The 21,601-nt window shown below is 40.7% G+C and overlaps 1 protein-coding gene across 3 annotated transcripts in view; it reads left to right on the forward strand.

The window, feature by feature from the left end:
* The first annotated feature begins 2,152 nt into the window (after positions 1–2,152).
* The window catches only part of LOC105465199 (ANTXR cell adhesion molecule 1), a 239,376-nt gene continuing 219,927 nt past the window's right edge, over positions 2,153–21,601 (forward strand). For all 3 annotated transcript variants that reach the window (XM_011713474.2, XM_071076840.1, XM_071076839.1), the window contains exon 1: positions 2,153–2,660. In XM_011713474.2, the coding sequence (XP_011711776.2) occupies positions 2,509–2,660 (152 nt within the window). In that variant the 5' untranslated portion in view covers positions 2,153–2,508. The remainder of the gene's footprint in view (positions 2,661–21,601) is intronic.

Below are 21,601 nucleotides of genomic sequence, written 5' to 3' on the forward strand. Positions count from 1 at the left end.
TCCTTCCGGGGTAATTTCCTAAACTATTTTGCCTGTAAAGCTCTCAACACATTCCTCTGTCACCTAAACTCTAAACAACCTGAGACGGCCCTGGGGGCATGAGGGTGAGAGAAGACATTCTTAATACTTCCCTGATTCCTCCCGCCCCTCTACCCGCTTTCCACATTCAAGCCCTTTCCTATTCCTTGCCAATCCCATAAACACTCTCTCCATCACATTGTCATATCCCTTGTCTTCTCTCACCAGCTCTGGCCACTGTTTCCGCTTTCCCTTACCCATCAGATTTCTATAGATTTCCTCACTGTCTTTCAAGTCATCGAGCTGCAATGGGGTCAGCATGGGTTTTCAATCCTTTGAGGAGAAAGAAGATACGGAAGAGGAAGACTTGGATGGTTAGGGAATTTTAATCTCCCTCCAATTATTTTTTCCTGAGAGCAATAATTCCCAAAGTATGGGCTTAATACATGTTACCTATGAAACAAGTTTCAGGTCAAGTAAGTCTGGGAAACACAGTTCAGCAATTTTTTTTTCCTACAGAAATTCTGAGGGCTTTAATATGATACTAGGCATATATTAGTGATCTTTTGTTACGTTTAAAATTGCCCCCAAACTTAGAGACTTAAAATACTAATAAAAATTAGCTTATTTCTGTGGGTCAGGAATCAGAGAATGGCTTAGCTGGGTGGTTCTGGTTTGGGGTCTCTTGGGAGGTTGCAGTCAAGATGTCAGACAGGGCTGCAGTCAGCTGAAGGCTTCACAGGAGCTCAGACACCTATGTCCAAGATGGATCACTCACAACGTTGGCAAAGTGGTGTTGGCTGCCAGCAGGGATCTCAGTTCCTTACCACATGGACCCCTCCTTGGGGCTGCTTGCATGTTCTCACCACATGGCAGTGGGCTGTCCTACAGTGAGTGATCCAAGAGAGAAGAGAAAAATCACAACATCTCTCATGGCTTGTCCTCAGAAGCCACACACCATCTTACTAATTACTCACAGGTCAATCTCACCCAAGGTGGAAGGTGTGTGAATTCCAGGAGGTGAGAAACACTGGGTTCTTTTTGGAGGCAGGTCAGTGCTAGGCACGACAAATCTTCAAGACTGATTTGACAACATGATTATTGGTTAGTGGAGCATTCCAAGACACTAGGATTCCATGGTACACATGTTGGGGGAACCACCATGGACTGTCATATTGAGGTGTAAGGGTCTGGGGGGCACACAAGTGGAGGGGAAGATGTGTGTGTGGAGGAAGAATCCTGGGAAAACAGTACATGCATATGCACTGTGGGCTCCCAGAGTGGAAGACAATAGGAAGCTAGAACTGGGGTACCACTCGGAACTGGGGCTCAGAGGCTGATTCTCCAATTTACAGAGGCTAGCACAGAACTTCCCTGCCAATTACAAACTGCTTGGACCATCTCTACTCTTGTAAGCTGTTTACTTCCTTCATCCTAAATCAAACATAGAGAGAAAAAGTCAAAGTTGACAGGCTGAAAAGAAGAACTATTATCACAGAATCTCTGAAAGATGGAGATGGTGGCAATTTAGAAGGCTCAGCTGTTCCTTGCCGGGAGCAGCCCTGAGTACCACACTCTGTAGGGTTGTTTGTGCTGCTTTCAGACCGGACCCCAGCAGTCTCTTTTATGGTCCAGGCTAAGACCATGTAAGGTCACTCTGATGACTCAGACCACAAAGGCCCCGTTTTCCCCTACTCATCTGCACAATGGCTTGTTTGCAAAGGTCCTAGCCTGGGGAGTCGGAGTCACCGTGCTTGGAGGAAACAAGTTCTCATCCAATGTTTAGTGACCTTATCAAAAGATGCAGGATAGGAAAGGAAAAGAAGGAATAGAAGGACTGACTAGAGAGAATGGAGAGGCGGTCATGGAAAAAGAAAGGAAAGTGCGTGAGAAGAAGGAAGGAGTAAGAAAACATGCAAGCTCACATGAGAATGGTAAGGACAAGGAGATTTATACGCGAAGCCTGGAAGCGCCCCCGCCGCACTCCCGCGGGTCCCACACGTGCTTTCGCCGCTTTTGTCCACAAGGTGGCAGCCTTTGAACTCGCTTCCCCGTAAGAACGAGAAAGGGGGGCAGAGAGGAAGGAGAGAAGGCAAAGCACTCCCCCCACCAAGAACAATTTGAAAACCCACCCCATCATATTTAAAATCTGGGACAAAGAACCGTCGGGACGGAACTCTTTCCATTGCAAAACCTCGGCGCGGCCTCGGGAGCGGCCCGGCGGCCCCGGCCCGAGACAGCCCTCCCCTTTCAAGAAGCGGAGGACAGGATTGGGATCCTTGAAACCCGAAACCCAGAAACAGCATCGGAGCGGAAACCAGAGGGAAAACCTTGAACTCCTCCAGACAATTGCTTCCGGGGAGTTGCGAGGGAGCGAGGGGGAATAAAGGACCCGCGAGGAGGGGCCCGCGGATGGCGCGTCCCTGAGGGTCGCGGCGAGTTCGCGGAGCGTGGGAAGGAGCGGACCCTGCTCTCCCCGGCCTGCGTGCCATGGCCACGGCGGAGCGGAGAGCCCTCGGCATCGGCTTCCAGTGGCTCTCTTTGGCCACTCTGGTGCTCATCTGCGCCGGGCAAGGGGGACGCCGGGAGGATGGGGGTCCAGCCTGCTACGGCGGATTTGACCTGTACTTCATTTTGGACAAGTAAGTGCCGCGAGTTGTCCCCACACCCCAGGCTAAGCGGGCGAGGACGCTTTCGCCCCTGGCCGGGCTCGTTGACAGGGTCGCCTGGGGACAGGCGCGCATCTCCAGGGGCGCAGAGGGACCGCGCGGCCGGCGGCGGCGGAGTGCTGCGCCTTTGTTGGGGCGCGCTCCTCCCAGCCTCGGCTCCAGAGCTCGCAGCCGAGGCGACGCCGCTTGCTGGGAAGGGAACAGACTTCTTTTCTGTCTTGCTTTCTGTGTCCCAGGAGCATGCAAGGGGCTTGGAGGCTGCTATTGTCTTGCTGAGTTTCTGTGACTCCCTCCCGTGATGATGGGAAAGGCTTGCTTACCAAAGACAGAACTTGCAGGCACAGGCGCTCCTAAAGTTAGAGGCTTGGGCATTTTAAAGCCAACTGTCGCATTTTTTGTTTTGTTTTGTTTTGTTTTGTTTTGAAATGCTGTCCCACGGAAGGCGTTATCTTTGCTCCTAATCATATAATGCATACTTCTCACCGGGCACTGAGTGAAATTGAAAGGCAGGGTTTCTTAACCTTAGCACTTCTGAGACTGAAGCCTGGTAATTCTTTGTGGTGGGGGCTGTCCTGTGCGTTGTAGGATGTTTAGCAGCATCCTTGGCCTCTGCCCACTGGATGCCAGTAACATCCCCCGCCCCCCACTCCTTCTCTATTAGCGGTGACAACTAAAAATGCCTCCAGTCATTGCCAAATGTCCCTCCCCTTCGACTTGAGAATCCCAGATGTAGGTGAATTCAAGCTCTTGACCATTTGACTGGTGGGCTACCAGGGAGGTGCAGGAGCCCTGGTTTCCTTGCAAAAAAGAAAAAAAAAATGGATAGTGATTAGGCTTTAGGAAGGGAGAGCTGAATTCTGACCAATGAAGCACTTCCCAAATCCCCGTAAGTCTGCCAAGCCACAGTTACCCAAGGAAGCTTCATGCTATCTGCTGAAAACCAGCTTCAACGATAAAAAGCCCCTCACAGAAGATCCGTGCTCATTAAAACTGAGTGAGCTCTCCAGTGCCAGGAGAGGCGCTTTGCTGTTACAGTGGTAGGGAGATGGATTTCACAGACTGGAAAGTATTTAGGAGTTGGAAAAAGAGTCCTGCAAAATAAGCTGGCTAGCTGGACACCAAATGTGCTTTGCAGTTGCCCCTGGAGTTTGATTTTTCCGTAAAGGCTGTTTTGAACTCCAGATTCTTTGGATGAAAAGTGAGATTTCTTTTCTGCAGATTTATGAGAAGGTGGATACTGAAAATATGCTCCAGTACTAAGGAATGGAATTTCTTTTGTTACTTCTAGTGGCTGGGAGGACCAGCTCACAGACTCAGAGACAGTGTCTGAAAACAGTCGGAGGTGCTCCTCCTTCGTGCTTTTTTAAAAAGCCAATTCGGAATGATATTCAGGAAAATCTGAAAAAAAAGAGCGGGGGACAGAATCCCCATGTCTCTGAATGGATAACTGTAGAGATACTAGAGAGATATGGATACTGTAGAGATAACCAGTTTTCCCCAAATTAATTTAGAAATTGAATTCAACTTTTCAGTCAAAGTTCTGAAAGAGTTTGATGATAAGAATTTAACAAAATGATTCTAGGCTTATCTTAGCAAAAAAAAAAAAAAAAACCGGTAGAGCTGAAACATTTTCGGAAAAGAATAATGAAGCCATACTCTCTCTCCAAATATTAAAATGTATTATAATGTAAATTAATAAAAACAGGATGGTAAAGGCCAAAGAATAGGTGGATAGAGTGGAAAATCTAAAAAGACAAATACGTGTAGATCCAAGTACATGTAAACATTTAGTGGAATTTCAAATCAGTATGTAATGATTCATTAATTTTTTTTAAAAAATGGTTCCTGGACAAGTGATTGATAACATGGAGAAAGAAAAAGGTTAGATTTATACTTTACAAACCATATGCAAAAATAAATTTCAGAAAGATTGAAAATCTAAATATTTAGAATGAAATGATCAAAGAACTAGAAGATAATTTAGATGAATATTACTGTAATCTTAGGTTTAGAGCTTTTAAAACATGACAAGGAAGAAACCATAAAGGAAAACAAAGAGAGATTTGAATATATTAAAAATTAAACTTCTATAAATGAAAAATAAGCCATGAAAAACATAAGAAGTTGCAATAACTATTGCCACATAAATCACTCTCTTAAGATTGATTTTCACATATAAAAAGCAATAAAAGCAAAATCCCAATAGGAAATAGCCTAAATGCATAATTCACAAGAGAAAAAAATATGAGAGTCAATAAATGAACCAAAAAGGTCATTATTAATCAAAGAAATGAAAAAAATATATAATTTTTGTTAGGTTGACAAAAACTTTTAAAAAATTACAATATTCAGTATTGGCCAATTTGTGGGAGGTAGGCAGTGTCATATCTTACTAGGGAAAATGTAAATTGGTGCAGTCTTTCTAGACTTGCGCTGTCCAGTAGAACTTTCTAGGTTGATGGAAAAGTTCTATATCTGTGCAGTTCAATACAGTAGCTACTAGCCACATGTGACTCGAGCACTTGAAATGTAGCTAGTGCGATTAAGGAAGTGAATTTTTAATTTTATATAAGTTTAACTAATTTGAACTTTAATAGCCACATGTGGCTACCATAGTGTATAGCAGACAAGAAGATAATTTGGCAACATGTATCAAATGCTTTTAAAAAATGAGGGGGTCTACCTTTCCATCCAGCAATTACATGTCCTAAAGAAAAAAATCCAAATAATCACAAAGAAGTACCTACATGTATGTTTATGGAGGTGCTGTTTATAATAAAAAGCTGAGGATTACATGTGTCTAACAGCAGGGGATTTACTAAGATATGATATATGCATAGTATTGAACCTGCATTGCATGTTATACAAGCTTGTAAGCTATTTTAGGAGAAATATGTAATTCTTAATATACTATATACTTTTAGATGAAAATGCAATTACAAGACATCATCCGTATTATGATTCCACCTGTTTAAAAAGTTAAACACATACATGTGTATGTCTCTATTTACCAATATGACAGTACTATTTGTCTCTAGCAGGTAGAATTTTAAATTTTGTTTACATGTTTTTCTGAATTTTTCTGTAATGAACATATATTACTTTTATATTCAACAAGAATAAGTTATTTTGAATTGGTTTAAAAAATCACATCAAGTCTAAGCAGCGTGCTGACTTCCAAGCCCCTTGCTATTATAAAGGATGCTGCTGCTTTTATATTAATCCTGGAGTAAATGTCAAGTGCACCACAGGATTCTTTGAAGCACCCTGGGGACCTAAAAATGCTCCAGGAAAAGAAATGGTGGGGAGACCTTTACAGACATTCAGGAGGATTCCTCTGACTTCCTTTAGCTGTTCTATTGCTGGAAGAGAAGGATATTTTTGTGCTGAATGAAAAACTTGCTAGAACTTGGTGCGATAGTGCACACACCAACAGCTTACCATCTCGATTCAGGCTAGTTTATGAGATTGATGAGCCCAGAGCTGGGGGATGGGCCAAAAGGCAGTGGTGGCAAACAGACCCCTGGGTGGTCGCCAAAGACATGATCTTCTGTCCTAGAAAGAACCTCCTCACACAGTGCTGTCCAGCACCCAACCACAGCCAGAGTGGAAAGTGAAAAAATGCTGACTCATTTTTCCTTGGGCTTCTTAGATCCTCTGGCTAGCAAGACACTGTCTACAGTCTGAAACCAAGTGGTCATGGGGAACTGAATCCACCATTCTTCTCCCAGTCCCTGCAACTCCTTTTCCCCTGCAACTGGTTCTCTTTTCCATGACATTAAATCTCAGCCCATTTCAGCTTTAAGCAAGCTGCGTCTCTGGCCTGGAGGGAACCCAGATTATACATTTAATGGAACGTCATGTTTTCTCAACCAGGAGCAAAGACTTCATAATGATAACCTAGAAAATACCACAGTAACACAATAGGGCATTATTAGTGGCTTTGGCGACGGGGCTGATGGACTGGGCTGCGCAAGGCTTTATACTGATGGAATTTCATGTTCGCTTAAACATGCTTTTCTGGTTATAGTCAGGAAAAGTAGATTGCTGGGAATTCAATCAGGGATTTGAAAAGTTAGATTTGGAAGGCTCTGTTCAACAAAAAGCAAAGACGCAGCTAGCCTCTTTTAAGTCTTCCGGGGGATCTTCCAAGATGAATGCACCCATTTGACCAACCCACAGACATAACTGTACCTTCCCTCTCTCACAGCACCCCCCGACCCTCTGTTATTACATGTATGTTTATGTATTACGTATTGGCCTATTTTACATGGAGCTATTTAGTCACTTGAATGGAGAAAGTGGATTCTGCATCATGAATCTCAAGTGGCTGGCTATGTTATGTGTGCCCTAAAGACTTCAAAAATAGAATGTGGGAAAGAGAGCAGAAGTGGAGATAGTGGGCTGGAAGGCAGGAGTAAACGCTGAGCAGCTTTATTTTTAGGGCTTTCCAAAGCCACTGCCTGTCATTCATTTTCTGCACCTAATAAATCCATATGTGTCTAAAGGCCCCCCACAGGCTCACCGTGTGCTCCTTCCCCATAAGACCTCGGACTCCGCCTGCCACTTCCCTTCTCTTGGGCACCAATTTTCTCTTTCTTCCCCTGTACAAAGGGACTCCGTGTTGCCACTCCCCCAGAGTTCCAACCACAGCACCCACAACTGGTTGATGCCCTGGTGGTGCTGATTTGCAAGACCACTATTATATGTTGTACTCCAGGGACAGGATCATCAGACAGATTTTTGTAGCATTAGACTGGAAACTTCACCACCAGGTATAGTATTGGCTTTTTTCTGGGAAAATGTCTTCTGAGTTCCCAACTACTAACTTACAAAAGAAATACTGGATTGGGAACTTGTGTGAGTCTTGCAGACTCATGTTCTCTCACAAGGGTCCCAAAGACAACCTTGTTTGTTAGGTAGAGCAAGCACAACTGTCCCTAATTTGAAGATAAGAAAACCTTTGTTCGGTCCACTGGGTTAAGTGACTTGCTCAAGGACCTAGGATTAGATCACGACAGAGCCAGGACAGTATCTGCCCTTGACTCCCAGACCAGCTCTTTCCACTCATCTTCTCTGTACAATTGGGCCATAATGAGAAGCACATGGCAATACAACTAGAGGAACTGGGTAGATTCCAGGAATGCAAAATCCCTGCATCAGAGTTTCAGTAAATCACGGTGCATAAGGTGATTAAGGTTACTTAACTGAGGAGCTACTGCTCTGCTGTTAAATCAGCTGTAGTTGATGGAAAGTATCAGGAACTCCAACTACCTGCAATCCAGAGAAATGCTCCAGAGATCTGGAGGGTTATTTAATGAGTCAGACTTTAAGGTGTGTTCAGGACATTTGATTATGATAAATTAGTAATTTGTTCAGACTGAATCTGATGGAAAAAGGAAATGAAGTCTGTAAATATGCTAAAACACACAGATGTAGCTTATTTTCAGAAATACATTGGAAGATGGCTTAGTGTCTGCAAAATTGACTCTGAATAAGGAAAGCAAAGAGTTCAATAGAAGGCACCTTGAAGATGCTACAAGATATTTTATATGCTTTTGGATTTTAATTCATATAAACCTTGTATATTTATTGTTAATTTCATTCCTAAGTATTTGATCATTTTGGTTATTGTAATGGGAAATTTTCTACCATTTTAACTTTTAACTTATTTTCTCTTGGACATATAAAGAGTACAACTATCTGTGTTGATTTTGTTGTGAATTATTTTACTGTTTCAAATAATTTCCTAGTTGATTCTCTTGGGTTTTCTGGACATATAGTCATATAATCTGCAAATAACAACTTTATCTCCTCTTTTCTCATGTCATACTCTAATTTCTTTTTCTCAACTTTTAAGTTCAGGGGTGCATACAAACCTGCACATTCTGCATATGTACCCTGAACTTAAAAGATTTTTAAAAAAGAAATTACATAAGAATATGTCATGCAGTTTTGTTGTACAGATTATTTTATCACCCAGGTATTAAACCTAGTACCCATTAGTTATTTTTCCTGAACTTCTCCCTCCTTTCACCTTCCACCCTCCGATAGGCCCCACCTCTGTGTGTCCCTGTGTTCTCATCGTTTAGCACCCACTTATAAGTGAGAACATGTGGTATTTGGTTTTATGTTCATGCATTAGTTTTCTAAGGATAATGGCCTCCGGCTCCATCTTTGTTCCTGCAAAGGACATCATCTCCTTCTTTATAGCTGCATAGAATGCCATGGTGTATATGTACCACATTTTCTTTGTCCAGTCTATCATTAATGGACATTTAGGTTGATTTCATGCCTTTGCTATTGTGAATAATGCTGCAGTGAACATATGCATACATGTGTCTTTATAATAGAACAATTTATATTATTTTGGGTATATACCCAGTAATGGGATTGGTGGGTTGAATGATATTTTTGTCTTTAGGTCTTTGAGGAATTGCCACACTATCTTTTAAAATAATAATTTTAAAGGGCATCAGAAAAGTAGTTATTGGGACCAGGAATTTCTTTTATTATTGTTATTTTTGTACTGAGGTGGACTTAATGCTTGGTTTTAAATGCTCCTCCAATTAAGTTCCACATTTGGAGAGGGCTTTTCAGGCCAGGCAATAGTTGGTAGGACTGCCTGCAAACTGGATGGTTTGGCATATGGGTCAAAAATAAAAATAAATATGGCAAAACTGTTTTGTTTTGTTTTGTGTTTCTGTGTGGGTCAGCCAAGTAACTACCTCTGCTTTATTTAGCTGTGGAGACCTGGTTAAACTCAGTGTCAAGGAGCGTTGGAGGAAGGCACCTGTCCCAAGATAACCTGTAATTGTGTCCAAATGCTAAAGGACTCCTCGTGGTCCAGAAACAAATTCTGGGATCAATTAGGGAGACTTGGCTGTAATATAAATGCAAATGGGATTTGCTCTATGCTAATTTAGAACGTGTGTCTGTGTTTGGTATGCGGCCAAGAGACTGGATCTCGCCTCTCCCACTGATTACTCTGCAATAAAAGACAAAGAGAATATTTGAACATTTGTTGACATGTTTTTCAGACACGTCAGGTTCATACTGAAAAACTAATTAGATTTCTCCAATTTGACTCAGCAGATTTCTTCCGTTCATTTGGCATAGATGACGTACTCAGTTTTGATCACAAGCGTGTATTCCAATACAGGGTGGATAAAACAACGCCTACTGCAAGCAATGTCCTGCCATGGGAGGTGCAAGGAATGCAAAATAAACAGAAAGAAGTCCCAGGCTATCAGGTTTTTATGGAGAAAAGTGTTAGAAGGACTCCAGGCAGCCAAAGCTAAAGACTTCAATGAGGATTTGGGAAAGAGGCCAAGTAAAGTCAATTTTAGATCAATAAGAAATAAGAAGTAACATTTACTGAGCCCTTGCTACCTGCCAGACACTATAGTAAACACTTTGCCTGTATGACCTTGTTTAGTGTTTATAACTTCCAGAAGGTCTGTACAGTCATCATTACTATTTCACACATGAGGAGACCGAGGTTTAGAGGGGTTACCCAAGGTCACTCTGAGTGGTGAAACTAAGCCTCAAACCCAAGCCCCTCTGACTCATGATCTATGCACAAAGATAAAAAAAAAAAAAAATCTAAATATGCAAAAGAACATTGAATCAATCAAGGTAGGCCAGGTTATGCTGTGGTAACAAATAACCCCTGAATCTCAGTCACACAAAACAACAAAGTTTTATTCTCTGCATATACTACATGCCTGATAGGAGTCAGCAGGGCTCTTCTTATGGTGATGGTTCTGGGAGCCAGGCTGGTGGAGACTGCTTCCTGATACCTCCTGCCACCATCAGGGCTGCGAGGGACGAGAATGCTAGATGATGTCTGGCTGTCCATGAAATGCTCCAGCCGGCAGTGATGTGTGTCCTTCTACTCATAGCCCATTGGTCAGAACTGGTCAGATAGCCTCACTCTATGGAAAAAGACTTGAAGAATAATCCTCCATGTGCCTAGATGGAAGGAAAAGCCAGATATGGGTGGACAATAAAAGCTTCTACTGAAAACCTATAATTATAATTTGCTTTGGCTTGAATAAGCAAGAAAGAAGTAGCCATTGAGAGAGAATAAAGAGATAAGACTTCTGGAGAAAGGTCAGTTTTGAGCCATGTCTTGGATATACAGCATTCACCAACCTAGAATTACTGTCAGATGTGATGTTTCAAATGTGCCCAAGAGGCAATGGTAGCTCCTTCTCTTTTCCTCCCTTCCACATTCTCCCCATACTTTAGGTGAAACATTCAGTGAGGTGGGCGGGGGATTAAATTAGATTAAATGGAAAGTGGAAATGGAGATTAGACATGCTCTCCTGCCACCTAAGTGTTACATGAATATATCTGAAAGACAAAACTCTCTTTTTCCGTAGTTTATGGAATATGAGGGAATTTGAAAGGCTGGGGAAAGACAGCAGCCCATGGAACACAGACCACTGCAGCAGCAGAGCTCAGAGGATGCCTGTACACTGCAGGGGCTGATTCTGAGTTTGAATCAAGAGTATCTGGGCTCCGACTTGTGCTTCTCAATGAGGGTGCTGCTGGCATTTTTGATGGGACAGTGTTTCCCTGTAATGGACTGTAGGTTGCTTTATCTTTCCTCCTCCTTGCTTTCTAAATACCATTAGCCTTTCTGTTCATTGCGATGCCCAATACATGACAGCCTCTCTACTTATTTCTAAGGTTGGTACTACCTTGGTTGAGAACTCCTGACTGAAAGAAGGCAGGGCAGAGCAGGACATGCCATTGATGTTGATTCCAAGCACCCAAGAACCACATCTGGGCATTTATCTGAAGGAAGAAATTGGGAGGCTTCCATGATAAGACCTCCAGTGGAAATTGTAGACCTTGGGAACGAATATGCTAAACTAGTGGTTCTCAACCAAGGGCCAGATCACTACTTCAGAGGGTTGAGGAGGACATGTGTATTCTGGAAAAGCTTCTCAGTTGATTCTGATTCAGGTCCCTCCCTCAGTGAGTCGTAAGACTGAACAGAAAGACAAGAAAAGCTGCCCCATAATGATGGCTCATGCTTATGGCTTTATGGTGAGGATATAGCTGAGGCAGCGCACACCTTGTAGCTGGGCTACAGGCAGAGCTCTTATTTTGGATGGTGGCAGAAGAAGCCACATACAATATGAAGGCAGAAGAGCAAAGGTCACTGAGAGGCCATGTTTTGCCCTTCGGTGTTGCCAGGTCCTGCTGTGTGTACATATACATTTAAGCCATGATATTTACTAGCCAGGACACTCCTTTGCTTCCTTTCTCGTAAGTGTCCCTACATGAAATGTGCCTCACGGGAATGCTTAACACAGGGCTTAAGAAGGCCAACTTCGGAATCAGGCATCAGCAGCTTTAAATATCAGCTCAACGCTTCACCAAGCATTGTGACCTTGGGAAAATTATTTAGCCTTTCTGAACTTCAGTATTGTTAATCAAATAGGCATTAAAATGTCTGTCTCACAAAAGTGTGGTAAAGATTAAAACCTTTAATCATTTGGCACATGAGTGCTGAGATGATAGATGGTGATGGTGATGGTTATGGTGGTGGAGGTGGACGTGATGATAAGGATGATGGTGATGGTGGTGATGGTGATAGTGATAGTGGTGATTATGGTGATGTTGACAGTTGTAATGAAGAAGATGATGGTGATGGGGATAAGGATAATGGTGATGGTGGTGGTGGTGACAGTGATAGTGATAATGATAATGGTAGTAGTGATGATAGTGATGGTGGCGGTAGTGATGACAGTGATGGTGATATGGTGATGATGGTGGAGGTGGAGGTGATCATGATGATAATGATGATGATGGCAGTGGTCATGGTGGTGGTGGTGGTGTTAGCAATTACCCCTGGAGAAAGAAAATATGGTCCTCTAACAAAAGATACCTCCATAGATTCCAAGCAGGACTGCCTGGCTAGGATAAGGAATGTATCAATTCAATATTTATCAAGCTGTGATAGACTTCTGGAATCACAAAATGCCTAAAACAAGTACCAGTTCTTAAGGAGCTCATAGTTTTGTAGAAGAGATGGGGAAACAGTGAAATAATTTACTTTTGGTTGAGATGAGAGGGAGGAGGTGACTTTGAATCTAGAGCTTGGAAGTTGATCAGGATTTTGTCAGGTGACAAAGTAAAGAAAAAGGCAACATTTAGGAAAGCAAACTAACACATACTCTTTGTGATATGAATGTGACAGGGAAATAATCTGGAAAGAGTTTGGATTTTGTTCCATCAGGAATAGGTTATGAGATTAAAGTTTTCTAAGGACAAAAGTGTCAAGCCTTATGTATGTGTTTTAGAAATACATATCTATCATCTATGTTTGCAGTGGGAATGAAGGAAAAAAATAATAAATGAGATTGGGGGTTCTTTTGTATTAAGGATTAGCAGGATTGGATGAGCCATTGGCTGTGAGTGAATGGGAGAGGGAAGGGTTGCAACAGTAAGGAGCAGGCATCAGAAGGAAAGAGAAGTTGGTGTGGACATGCTGAGTCTGAACATGTAGGGCATGTGCGTGGAGATGTTGAGTAGGCAGTTGGCTTGATACCCTGGAGCTGAAAATAAAAACTTGAGTGTTGTAAGCCCAAGGGTAATAGTTGAAAATGCAGGTATGGATAATAAATAATATCAAGATAATATCAGGATTTTAAAATGCCAAGAAGAGGTGGAGTTTGAAGAGGAAGATGGCTAAGGTCCAACCCAAAGGAATTGCTAACAGGAATTGTCTGGGCAAGAGAAGAAAATCCACTAAACAGAACTGAGAAGAAGCAGAACAGTCAGAGAACCAGCAAAGAATTGTATTAGTGAGGCAAGGAGGTACAGAATTTCAATGTGGGGGAAGGGGTGATCATTCAGATGTTTTCCCCTGAAATCATCTCCTCCTCAATGTATGGTCCTGGTGAATGGTGGCACTATAAGTCTAGCTACTTAAGCCAGAGATATGAGGGTAATCTGTTGTTCACACTCAAGCCTGACAATATCCACTGCCATATCTCTCCCAGGTTGACCTTGTTCTCTACCTTGTCATTGTCTTAGCTCAGGCATTCACCATTTTCACCCAGTTCCAGTGAAATATTCTCTAAATTGGTCTCTTTGCTTCCTTTCTTTACCCCTCTCCCCACCTTGTATTCTTGACAATCAATTCTAAAATTGATCTTTTTAGAACACAAATCTAATATCGATACCATCTTCCCTAACTGTCACCTCTTACGCCTTAGATATCTCCAAAGCTCTTTCAGGATAAAGTGTAAACTCTTCAGCAAAGTGTCCAAGACCTTTATTGCTCAGGTCACTATGCATTTCCAAAACTTCATATCTTACCATATCCCACATCTTTTTGATTTTCAAAAAACTGTGCTGCATAGTTCCCCAAACTAATCCTTGCCCTCTCTTGCCTTTAGCTGTAATGCCCTTCACCACCACACACATCTTTACTAGGTGATGCTTGCCCATTTATCCTTTGAGATGATTACTAGTACATGGTCCCCTCCTATTACTAGTTGTGGGCTCCCTATGGTAAGAAAAAATAATAAGAAGAACAATCACTTTTCTATGTTATTTCTTCATTCAAAGTTCCTTCCTTATTCAGAATCTCCTAACTCCATAACAACTCATATTGTATGACAAGCCGTGGAGTGGTCCATTTTCAAGAGATGGAGAGGAAAAACCCTTAGTGTTTGTCCTCTGGGGTTTCATCCAGTGACCTGACCTGATTTTCCCCTGATGCTTAATGATATGCAGCCCTAATTAATAAATACCTGTAGGGACCTCCTGGAAGATGGCTTTCCCAATATCTTGATTGCAAAAGGACTGTGATGAGAATCATAGTCCCCCTACCACCACTCTTGACATTAAAAATAATGCAGATTCCAGGTTTGCAGAAATTATATAGCAAATAAGAATTCTATAGCAAATAACAGAAAAGTGAAGAATCCTAATTGTAACTGTATACCAGTCACAATAATAAACAATATAAGGTAAAATGAAACTTCAGATGCTATTAGACAACACTAAGCATAAATAAACGTTAAAACTCATTGTTAACAGAGTGACCAAACATCCTAATTTGCCCAGGACAGACCTGGTCTATGCTTGTTGTCCCAGCATAATTATGAATGTCTTCTTTTACTCTCAAAAATGTCTCAGTTTGGATTTTAAATTATATGGTCATCCTGATTATTAACTGTTATAAAAGACAGTATCAAAAGGAAAGGGGATTGAAGGTCAAACAGGTAAAGCACCTTGCACACTTTGTTCCATTAAAATGGGCAGCCATTTCAGCACTCCTGCTTCCATTTAAGTGCTCTAATTTTAAGTATTTTCTGGAATCCTCACTCCCAAATTCCCATAACAATTAGCGGAAGTTCTTTAATACCTTTCACTATCTTAGCACCTAACACTTTGAACTGTAATTGTACATTTCCTGACCCTTCCATGGGGAGGCAGTGTTGCCTAATGGTTAAGAGCACAGGGTTAAACCCAGAAAGACTTTATGAGCATAGTGCTTGGACAAGCATGGACTTCAACATGGACTCTAAGTTTAGGCCGCTTGGGTTCAAATCTCAGCCCTACCACATACTAGCTGTATGTCCTTGAGTAAGCTGTTTAACCTCTCTATGAACTCAGTTTCCTCACCTGGAAAAAGGGAGATAATAATAGTATGTGTCACATAAGGTTGTGCTCAGAACAGCGGTGGCCATACTGGAAATGCTAGCTGTCATTATTAAGTGGCAATGAATGTAAGGTGCCCAGCACAATGCCTGCTGCTTAGTAAGTGCTCAGTAAATGTCAAGTGTCATAATTATTCATCTTTATATAGACTCCAAAGGACCAACCAGGCACTCAAATATCAGTTTGCTGATCAATAAGTGGCATACTATAAGTAGGCCCAGCAAGATGAGAACTGAAAAAAAGCCATATACTTTAGCAGAAATAAGGGCATTGGTGACTTTTGAAAGTGCTGTTTTGGGGCATCATAAGAGCTGAAACGAAAAATGAGCTGAGAGGCTTAACAGGAGATGAGAAAGCAAGTTTATGACCTCAGAAAAAGATCTGGAGCATAAATGTTTAGCTTCTCCCTCATTCCTTCCCCCTCTGTCATCTAAAACTGTCCCATCTCCCAAAAGAAAAAGTCGAAGAAAGTGTCTAGGAGACGCTGCATCAGGTCCAGAGACTAAGAGCGTTGACACTGACATGCAACACATGCGTTAGAAGTTCACTAGAAATAAAGCAGATGGACTGAGTATGAAAGAGGTCAAGCCAGGGTCTACTCTCAACTCTGTTGCCAAATTGTGAAAAAATATGCAGAGAAAGATCTGTGAGGAGCCCCTAGAATAATCCCAGATCTAGAAGTGAGTTTGCAGTCCAGTGGGGACCTGAGAGAGATGAGAACCATCTCCTTGGAGCCCTGTTGCCGTTGGGCATCAGCATCATGCAGAGGCAGCTGCTCTGTGGGAGTCAACAGGGAAACCAAGCCACAAGAGATGCCTATGAAAACCAGGCACCTCCGTGACTGTGATCCTGTCCAGCACTGCTGAGTCCTTCCACTAGATCATGAGCCTCCAGGGAAACAGCAGAGTTTTGTATTTAATTATGTGGATGTACTGGGGATCAAGAATGAGGCCACCAGGTACAGCACAATGCAAACCTGAAGTAGAGGCCAGGCCAAAACAGCCCCTACATATGGCAAGCTGGAATGATGTAACTGTGTCCAAAACAAGCAGACAACCCTTGCAAAGGTGAAGTTCCTTTGTGGAAATGACTGGGGTTGATTCCATTCCCCACTCTCCCCTAGCTGATGGACAACAACATGAGCTTACTTTAGCCATCAAGACTAACTCCTTTTCACCAGATTAATTCCTTTGAGAAGTTTATAAGTGTGAGATGATGCAAGTGTGTGTATGTGTAAGTTATTTTGGAAGCAAATGCCAAGCCAAGTTATACCTTTCCACATTCAAGGATGAAAATAGGGCCTACAAAACTTTAGCACCTTAAGATAAGTGATTAAACAAAATTCCTGAGGTAGAAGAATAATATATTTATGGAAAGCATTTTCAGTAGTGAAGAAAGAAAAGGTCAATTGTAGCACCATATGACTTCAATTAAGTTAAATAAAACAGTAAATTTGTGAAACAGGAGATAAAATACGAAATGAGAAGATAAGGGACCTAGAACAGTTAAGGAAATATAAAATAATGTGGAAAAATTTCAAGTCACCAAAGAAGCAGTAAAGAGCAGAACTGACAATGCAGAAAATGAAATAAATGATGCAGGCGTGTTTAAGGAATTCTCATAATTTGAGGAGGAAAATGCAGTAAGAAGAAAATGATGAATGATAAAATGATAAATAATGAATGGAAAAAATAGCTATTCAAAGGACCAAATAACTGCATTGCTAAAGTATAGTCTAGAAGAAAATTTCAATGCTTTAATAGAAGAAAACTCTTCTGACTTAAGAAAAATTTGAAAATGCAGATTGAGTAGGCTCATCAAGTGATAATCTCAATTAATTATTCATTAAAAGACACTAATACTTAGACATTTCCTGGTGAAAATCTTTAATTTAAAAGACAAAAGAAGAACTTTAGAAGTGGGAAGAAAACATATGGTACCTGCGAAGGCTCTGAACATAAAATGGTGAATTTTGATTGACACAATTAATCTTTTATGATGGATAAAATTTTTGATGAACAAATTTTGATGGATTTATCAACTAAAATGTTATACCCAGCCAAGATGTCACTTACACATGAAAAAAATAAAAAAGCATTTTCAGATACATATAGATTCTTCTTGAAAGGGGAGTGGGATAATTTTCTTCAGGAAATTATCTGAAATGTGAATCAAAGTTTTAAAAAATAAAATATAATAGTTATTACACAAAAGAAGTGGAAATGACCATTGAATCAATTTAAGCAAATATATGTCTAAATAGTATTTTCAATAAATTTTGAAATAATATTGCATCAACAGACAAAAGCAGTCTGTCATGAGAAAGGAACAAGCTGAAAATAAGAAACTTTGGGGGAAAAGTACACTGTTTCTGAATATTGAAATCCATTAGAAATAATGACCACCACACTGAATATTGCAAAAAAAATAAAAATAGATTCAGTTCATCAGAGGACAGTTTGAGAAAATTCCTCAGAACTTAAGCTGAAAGGATACAGAGATTAAAATTATGAGAAAAGAGGCCAGGTGCAGTGGCTCACACCTGTAATCCCAGCACTTTGGAAAGCCAAGGTGGGCAGATTACCTGAGGTCAGGGGTTCGAGACCAGCCTGGGCAACATGTTGAGACCCCTCTGTCGCTACTAAAAATACAAAAATAATTAGCCAGGCTTGGTGGCACGTGCCTGCAGTCCCAGCTACTCAGGAGACTAAGGCACAAGAATTGCTTGAACCCAGGAGGCAGAGATTGCAGTGAGCCAAGTTCACACCACTACACTTCAGCCTGGGCAACAGAGCAAGACCCTGTCTCAAATAAAATAAAATAATGAGAAAAGAGAAAAGTAATACAAAGACTAGGTCCAGGATATCTAATATCGTATACACACACACACACACACACACACACACACACACACACACAAAAATAAGAATTCTGGGGAAAGAGATACAATAAAAAATAATAATAAAAGGAAGATAATTTTCCTGAGTTGCAGAAAGATTGGAGTCTTTAGATTTGGAAGATTTAGGTAAAATACTCAGCCTAATTAGTTTTTTAAAATGGTCTACAATTCATACAATCTTCGATAATTTCTTAAAATGTAAGAATAGAAAAGTCTACATTCTTTCAACAAAGAAAAAAAAATAGGCTCAACAAAAAAGAAAGTGAGATTCAGACTGGCATTAGTTTTTTTACTCTACAACATTAGATGTTCAGAAAAAGCTCAATAGTTATAAGGTCTTGAGTGAAATGTGATTTTAAAATTCCTTAGCCAGGCTTTAAAATGATACACATTTTAAAATTGTATTACTTAGTTACTGAAAAAATTACCTGAAAATATTGACATCAAAATGGAAAATATATATGAAAAAATGTTTAAGAAAAAGACATGGCATAAAAGAAACAGAAGGAATGGTTCTAGAGGGCGCAGTGGCTCAAACCTGTAATCCCAGCACTTTGGGAAGCCAAGACGGGCGGATCACGAGGTCAGGAGATCGAGACCATCCTGGCTAATATGGTGAAACCCCATCTCTACTAAAAATACAAAAAACTAGCCGGGCGAGGTGGTGGGCGCCTGTAGTCCCAGCTACTCGGGAGGCTGAGGCAGGAGAATGGCGTAAACCCGGGAGGCGGAGCTTGCAGTGAGCTGAGATCGGGCCACTGCACTCCAGCCTGGGCGACAAAGCGAGACTCCGTCTCAAAAAAAAAAAAAAAAAGAAGTTATAATAAGGCCATCAGTGAGACTTTGTAGCAAAATATAAAACTGAAAGAATGGATTGTCAACAGAGAAAATGAAAAATGTAAAATTTTTATGCATGGTAGCAAAAATCACTCATATTACATTTACATATGCAAGAAGACGCAGTTTATTCTTAGCTCCCAAACTCCTCTTTTCTTCCTTCTAAGTCCACCTTCTGGGTAGCAGGAGGGAGAGAAATCCATAAATTTTGAACCCAAGTTGTGATAATAGTCCATTGTGGTGATTTTTAAAAATCCCTTTAGGTAAAAAGCTCAGTCTTTCAAATGTTGCCTTTCCCTCACCAGTAGAATCTGGGTATTTGAAGGAGATGGATTTGTTTCTGTGAAAGAGTCCTTAGATTTTGGACCAGTTGGTTTCATAGAAAGTTCTGTCACATCTTCAAGGAACAGAAAATGTCAATACTAGTGTACAGACAGCAGGAAAAAATAAGTTTCTCAATTCACTTTATGAAGCTAGCATATATCTAATATCCGTACCTACCAAATATAATACCTTCATACACAAAACTTCCCACCAACTTCTGAATAAAAACTTTAAATTTTAAATTAAATACATTTTTTTAAAAAACTAACAGTATAGTAAAAGAATAATATCCTAAGACCAAGTAAAATTTATCCTAGGAATGCAACAGGGCTTCAATATTTGAGAATGTTTATGATGACTCCAATTTTTTTGACGGCTGAAGATGAAAACCATATCTCAGCAGAATCTGAAAGACATCTCTGAATACTTAAGCATTCAAGGATATAGGGGCTATAAATCATCATTAATGAGGTTGATTTAATAAATATATTTTGAACCCTATACCCTACAGAGAATAAACTTTCCTTTCAAATGCCCATGAAATATTTATTAGGTCACAAAGAATGCCTCCATATATCTCCCAAGGCACAATTTTTCCAGTCTGCATTATCAGCAATAAATAACAGGAAATGAATAGCAAAGTACACCAAAACTTCAGCTGTCAGGAAAAAAAATACAGATTTGTATATTATCTTGTCATGAGAAAGACATGACAGTGAATATAGAAATTTAGAAAAAAACAAGTCTGAAAGAAAGTGATTGTCTGGGACATAGGTTGGCAAACTATGGCCTGCAGCCTGTTTTTGTAAATAAAATTTTATTGTAGTACAGCCACATTCACTTTGTTCATGTACCGTCAATAGCTGCTTTTGTGCTACAAAAAGCAGAGTTGAGTAGTTGCCACGGAGACCACATGGCCCCCAGAGCCTGAAATATTTACTGTCTGGCCCTTCACAGAAAAAGCTTGCCCACCCCTGGACTAAGAAAACATTTGCAACTGAATATAAAATGGGCCAAGAATATTGAGACTAGGGTCAGCTTCATGGGCATGGGACCTGTTCAGTCAGTCACCCAGGGCCTGTCATTTCAAAGGGCCTGGCCCTTGGTTTAAGGGCCATCTTGCCATCTTGAATTTCATAAGTTTTGAACAAGAGACACTGCATTTTCATTTTACCCCAGGTTCTGCAAGTTATGTAACTTATCAACTGATACAAAGAAAAATGAATCATAAATGTGAAAAAATTATGGCTTATAGTTAAATACATCCAAATTAAAACAATAATGAAATCAGTTTGTCCTTCCTCTGCCCACCCTCACTGCACAGTCTAATTACTTTGATGTGGGGACAGTCTGTAGGGTAATTGGCTCCTGGAGAGCCAAACATGAACCCCTCGTTCTTAGCATGTATCCCTCCCTCTCTCTTTTCTTTTCATAATCCTCAGATAGCAAAGGGCTTTCTGTCCCTCTGCTGTACTGCCTACCCTACGGCATGGATTTCTTCACCAAATGACACAAGAGGAAATTATGTCCTCCTTATATTGTGATCTTAATCCTCCAAGTTTGGTTCTTTAACTGCTAAAGGAATTTAGAAAATCTCTCTTTGACAAAGTCTTGCTTCCAAACCGGTTGTCTTGCTGCAAAAATCATATTTTGAATTTCAAATATTAACTTTTTCCCCCTTTCTGCATCACTGCTGGAAAAACAGAATCCCCCACTGCTCCAGTGTGGCTCCTCCCAGATGGATGTCTCTGACTGACCAGGGTGTGTTGGGTCACTTTCCGTGCAGTTGCTAAAGAGAAAAGCACAGTAAAAAATTCAAAATATTACCCCCATTATGTATGTAAAGATATTGTTAAAAATTACTCATCAGAATTATTTTGTAATGTGAAAAAGTAGAAGCAACTCAATGTACAAAAAGGAATTATACCTATTATAAAGTTATAATTATACAAGTTATAAAGTGGAAAAAATGCAGATGTTACAAGTGATGCTGGGAAGGATTAGTGAATGAAATAAAAATGTGTTCATAACTATAATGACATTAAGTGAAAAGAGCAGAGACCATAACCTGTAAATACACAAAGTGAAGATGCTTCGGGAAGTCTGAAAGTAGAATCACTGCAGTGAAGGCAATGGTTCTATCTGAGCTGTGGGATAATGGGTG

This window comes from Macaca nemestrina, chromosome 13 (assembly GCF_043159975.1).
Source record: "Macaca nemestrina isolate mMacNem1 chromosome 13, mMacNem.hap1, whole genome shotgun sequence".
In the NCBI taxonomy this organism is placed as follows: Eukaryota; Metazoa; Chordata; class Mammalia; order Primates; family Cercopithecidae; genus Macaca; species Macaca nemestrina.